This window comes from Dipteris shenzhenensis, chromosome 3 (assembly GCF_047967505.1).
Source record: "Dipteris shenzhenensis isolate YYH24624 ecotype China chromosome 3, Dip_SZ_1.0, whole genome shotgun sequence".
Classification (NCBI taxonomy): Eukaryota; Viridiplantae; Streptophyta; class Polypodiopsida; order Gleicheniales; family Dipteridaceae; genus Dipteris; species Dipteris shenzhenensis.
In genome coordinates, this window is record NC_141598.1 from 17553481 (window position 1) to 17559480 (window position 6000).

Consider the following 6000-nt stretch of genomic DNA (forward strand, 5'->3'; position numbering starts at 1 on the left):
ATGGCAGGATGATGATGCAATTTGGATGAGCTGTCTAATGAGTCAGCCTTCCACATGTGCACCAAGTATGAGGCCAAAGTGAGTAAGAGTTGGCAAGAATTAAAAGAGTTTTATAACATCACAAATTACATGTATGAAACCATCTTTGGGTATTACAATGAGTGATTAAAAGCACACTTGAATCCGAGCAAGCTCGCAAAACCAATGTTGCCTCATAATGCTTTGGTTTATTTAACTTGGATACATGACTCGGAGTTGGGAGCCTCCAAACAGGGACGAAAATAGATGCCATGGAAGACAATTGATGTTGGTGACAACTTGGAGGGGATAACAAGTGTGAATAGATATATGGACAAGCAAAGAATCAGAGTAGTTGTTCTTGAGATGGTCATTCAAGAACCTCATGAGCATGAATGGAACATAGATTCATTTGAAAGGTCCTTTGGGATGCTTGATGGAAGAACACTTGAAGCTTCAGGATATAGACTAGTTGCCTATGTTACACCAAAAAATGTGTTTTTATTATTACAGGCAATCAAAGGGTTGGACTATGCATTTAGCTACCAAGTGGGTGCATATGACAATGACTCCTCAAAATATGCTTTATTTGAGGATGCTCATGGTGATTTGGTTGTTTCTAGCATGGTTTACAAAATGACAAATGTTGAAATATTACAACATTTGAAAGAAAATCCCACCGAGCCCAAATCTTAGTTATGAGTTTTATAATAAGTATTCTAAGGAGGATGAAGAGAGTTACGAGGAAGAAGAGCACAAAGACTATGAAATGATAACTTTGTGTCATCTTTTATTGAATTCTTCTGCCCAGCAAGGTCAATGTGTTATGGATGCATTCACTAATGGAGTGGCTACAATGGAAACTTTAAAGCCACATAGAAAGACACTTGCATTTAAATGTAAGAAAGCATGAGGATAAGAACGAGGTAGATGGCAAGTGCTCAAAGCTAATCTCTTACTTCTAAGAGCTTAGACTATGGGCAAACTTGGAGGAAGATACTAGAGACAATCAAGAGGAGTCGCATGGTGTAGATGAACACCCTTCAAACGAGTAGCAAGTGACACCCCAAGTGGTATACTAGATGAAAACATCCTTAAGGACATTAAAAGTCTTGCTAAGTCCAAGGTTGCATTCCAAAGATTCGGTCAAAAGCCATAAATTTTCAATGGTTTCAAAAGCAATGTTGTAAATATCTATTAAGTTACGATGAAAACTTTTAGAGTGCATCTTCAAAATTCCTTAAGCCTTGAAGTTGATTGATTTATGTGCATTTTGCAAGTTTTAGTACTCTTAGAGGTAACTAAGAAGATATTGAGTGATTAGAGAAAAGCACATGAGAATATGTGTTTAAAAAATCTAATAATAATGCCAACAAAATGAATGAGCCACATGGTGTTAAAATACTAAACTTTAAGATACATCTTTAAATTGTATAATATGAAAAATAGTCTAACTAAGAACAACTTGAATCTTCGATTGTGAATGTAGCTGTTTGTGCAAATTAAAATAGTCAAACTCTTACAATTGAATGCACAACCTGAATTCGACAATACTACTAAGAATTAAAGATACAGGTTATAGCAACCTCAAATATATCCAAATGTACAACTCAAAGATATTACAAAGGCAATCAAAATTGTGGTCAAATGGTATCAAGGCAAAAATGTGTATAGTTTATCTTCATAACCACCCCTTCATCTCCTCTATGGGTCACACTACCACATCCTCATTACATTTAGAGTGTGTAGTTTTGTCAAGATCTCTCCCATAGTAGCTCTGTCTTTTGTATTAGCCTTGCATAGCATATTTTGACAATCGAGCAAGAGTTTGGACCGCAATCTTTCCCTTTAGCGAGCTGTCACCAAAAGCTCATGCAACATCTACGAGAAAGCTGGCTATTTCTTTAAATAACCAAACCACATCAAAGCAATTTGACTTCGGTTTCAAAGCGCCCTTGGGATTTGGACGTGCAAGTAGGCTAGCATACAACTGATCCGGTGCAAACCAATGAAATCTACTTGGAGAATCATGGACCAGATCTTGTTGATACTTGTTTTCAGTCCAGTGTAGGCTTCTTCCCCAATTCATGATTCTTACTCTCTCTGAACTATCATCCCATGTGAAATCCAACATGTTGTGAAAGAAGTATAGTTAAATGATTAAAGGGGAGGGGTCTGTTAGAATCCAAGAGCATGTGCCTAGCGTGCCCCCCGCCAAGACCGCTAGCACCTCACGGAAGTGCACAACCTTCATGGCCACTACGGAGGCTCTGGCATGTGTGTATGGCAGGTCCCCACCCCTGCCATAAGGCACCCTTGCCTAGCCAGCCCTCCAACCTCCACAAAAGGCAAGCTTGGGGGAATTGAAGATAGGAGGGGTAACTTGGACTATTTATGTCCTTTCATCTTCCACACACCTTTGTATGTGGGATAATTCAACCCTTTCTCCTTCTTCTTATCCCCTTTGTCCATGAGAGATTTGCACCTCCAACACCCCCCTCCAATCGATCATGGAGAGAGGTGGCCGGGGATCAGACCCGGGCTCTGATACCATGTTAGAATCCAAGAGCATGTGCCTAGCGTGCCCCCCGCCAAGACCGCTAGCACCTCACGGAAGTGCACAACCTTCATGGCCACTACGGAGGCTCTGGCATGTGTGTATGGCAGGTCCCCATCCCTGCCATAAGGCACCCTTGCCTAGCCAGCCCTCCAACCTCCACAAAAGGCAAGCTTGGGGGAATTGAAGATAGGAGGGGTAACTTGGACTATTTATGTCCTTTCATCTTCCACACACCTTTGTATGTGGGATAATTCAACCCTTTCTCCTTCTTCTTATCCCCTTTGTCCATGAGAGATTTGCACCTCCAACAGGGTCTTCTCCCCTCCCATATAGAGGGACTTCCCCACATTAATCACTCTCCTCTTTACCCCTCCCTTTGCCTTTCCAAGAGTCCCATCCTCATCAATACGTTTTAGAAATTTTGAATTTGGGTGATCCTACTCATGAGTGCCCTCTCATTTTTCCCTAATCAATACATTTTTTTTAAATTTGAGTGATCTGTTGAATAAGAGAAAAATCAGACAAATTGGGATAATAGTACGAAGGATAAAGCTTGAAGCACTAGAGAGGTAAAGTTCAATTGAGCAGGGAATGTTCAAGTGAAGCACTAGAGAGGTAAAGTTCAATTGAATAGGAAAAGTAGAGATCGCGTGCACGAGTCGCTTGAAGGAAGGCATCTCTTGCAGGTGTGCTCTGAAAATTGTTCTATAATTTACTTGGCTTTGGTCACGTGCCTTCCCTTACCATCTAGCTTGCCCTCTAGTATCGATTCCATCTCTTGCTTGCACATCTATATTAGCTTCATTTCTTGAATTTTGCTTTGCAGCTGATTCGATTTCTTGTTTGCTCATCATTGCTTGCGTTTATATTGCTTTCTCTGCAGCCGTTTCTGCTTATCTGCAATTGCTTTCTGTGCAGCCGTTGCTGCTTATCTGCGATTGCATATTCAGCATCGCCTGAGCTATGGAGGCCTGCTGCATCGACGTTCTGGTAGTGGTGAGGAATGCTCCCACTTTTATTACTCCTGCTCGGCCAACCAGGAGTCATGTCCTCGCCATTTCACCTATCAACGTCCTCAATGAATCCGGAAATGCCCATCGTTCCCATCTGCTGATCTTTACAGCCAAGCCCGAGCGTAAAGATGAGAATCCAGTAAAGGTCTTACAGCGCGAGCTCGCGGAAATTCTGGTGCCATACTACCCGTTAGCCGGGAGGATCCGGACTACAGCGGATGGTAGAGTGGAGGTTCAATGCAACGGCGAGGGTGCAATGTTTATTGAAGCTCACTCTACTGCAACACTGTCGGAATTGAAATCGCTCGACAAGGAATGCTGGGTACAGCTGCAAAGCGATCTTATCCCAGAGATAGCTAGCAGCTCCAATCCTCCTCCTCTGCTCGTTCAGGTTTGAGATCGGAACCAAGTTTTTAGCTGCCGTTGGTTATGTTGAACGTTTACATCGCTCTGGTTGTGCGTGTTGTGACTTGCCGAAATAGTTTTCTGTATAAATTCTTTCTGGATGGCGTCCCAGGTAACACGCCTTGGTTGCGGAGGCTTTATCCTGGGCATTCAGATCTTCCATGGCATTTGTGACGCTGCTGGGATTCTGCAATTCTTGAGCACTTGGGCTGGCATGGCGCGGCGAACGAACTTGTCACCACCTCTACCACTTTGGGGATCATCAGTTCCAACACCTTCACGAATGCAAGTGCACATTCCAAGCCTAAACTTGATGCACAACCCACAAGCGACCCATTGCCAGCACAAACGCCAAGATCCACATGCGTACGTTCCGGCAGTCGAGCTTCAGCTCTCTTACGAGACCATAGTTTCTCTGCGAAGAGATGTTGAAAGAGCTGGAACGACGAAATGCAACTCGTTCGACGTCCTGGCAGCTCATCTATGGCGAGAGCGAACCCGAGCTCTGGGAGTGGCAAGCAAGGAGGAAGTGAAACTCTTCTTCCTCGCAGACAACCTCGAAAAGGCCGGCCAGAGTATTAATCAAGGTAAACCTGTTGCTTTCTACGGTCTGTACTCGTTCAACTGCGAAGCCAGGGCGAAAGCGGGGGATCTGCTAGAGCGGCCACTGTCGTATGCAGTGGAGGTGGTTCAAGCAGCGAAGGCGGGGATGGAGAAGAGGTTTGGGGAGTGCTGGGTGAATTTTGCGGAGGCAAACTGTCCATGCGGGTGGGCAAAGGAGGAGGTGGTACTAATGACGGAGCTATGGAAGCTAAATTGGGTGGAGATGGATTTTGGGTGGGGAAATGCGGTGTATGCGTCGAAGGAGGTGAGGCTGCCAGGGAACGTGAAGGTGATGGCGGTGGAGCATCGATCTCATGCAAGCTACGATTCATTGCTTGTCACCCTGAACAACATGCCCGCAGCTGCCGTGGAGAAGATGAAGATGCTGCCTTCCCATATCCCCTTGACCTGCTGTGCCCAGCCTAAGCTTTGAGATTTACACCTTCATCCTATTATGCTAATTAGTCGGACTGTGAGCTTTCAACTTACACCTTCATTGTCCCTTCGCTATGCTAACTATCTATTATTTGCACTCAAGCTTTCAACTTACACCTTCATTATCCCTTCGCTATGTTACTTATTATTCGCACTCTCATTCATTCTCGCAACCTTCTCCAATCTGGACATTAGCTCTGTAAATGCTTCGCCAATGAATGCATGTTTATTTTTAATAGGTTGCTTCCTGTAAATTGCAAGGCATGCCTTTGCTTTTCTCAATTTTGAATGTAGCTTGTTTCTTCCATCTCTTACTTTCTTGTTTTTCATTATTCATGAACATTAAATGGGGAAAAGGGCACTCCTTGAGCAAGTGGTAATGCTACTTATCCCTAAGCAATGCTAACCCTTAGCAAGACTCAGCATTGGTAGTAGGAGTGCTAGTTTCTCCTCTTTGGACATAAGCTCTATAAATGCTTCACCAATGCCTACATAATTTTGATAGGTGGTTGATTCTATTGCAATGCATGCCTTTGCTTTTCTTTGCACACATAATTTGAATGATGCTTGTTTTTCCCAAGTGTTATTCCTCGTTTAATGAAAGGGGAAAGGAAAATTTTGAGCTACCCAATATTTATTAAATGTGGCATGTTTTCATTATCTCTATACAATATGCACCCCTTTTGCAAGATTTCCATTATATTACAATTTTACCAAACATGATCAAGTAAGAAAGGGCTTAGATTTAAAACATAGCACCACTGCAAAGAATAGGAAGGAGAGAGCTTACCAAAATACTATGAAACTAGTCTGCCACAACACAATTTTAAGTGTTTGCCTTATTTTTTTATTTTATTGAGCATCCACCTATGATTTAGGATTGTGAATCATGCATGGGGAACTCGTTCTTGATTTGCTTAATGACCCATTCTTTTTTTGCGACATCCTTAAATTTGGTCATGAGGA

General features: G+C 42.9%; 1 protein-coding gene across 1 annotated transcript; it reads left to right on the forward strand.

The window, feature by feature from the left end:
• Window positions 1-3365: 3365 nt before the first annotated feature.
• Window positions 3366-5306, forward strand: LOC147903458 (baccatin III:3-amino-3-phenylpropanoyltransferase-like). The gene is made up of 2 exons (XM_087372917.1): window positions 3366-3982; window positions 4109-5306. Exons 1-2 carry the CDS (start codon window positions 3542-3544, stop codon window positions 5030-5032), a joined length of 1365 nt encoding a protein of 454 aa, XP_087229043.1. The 5' UTR covers window positions 3366-3541; the 3' UTR covers window positions 5033-5306.
• Window positions 5307-6000: the final 694 nt, after the last annotated feature.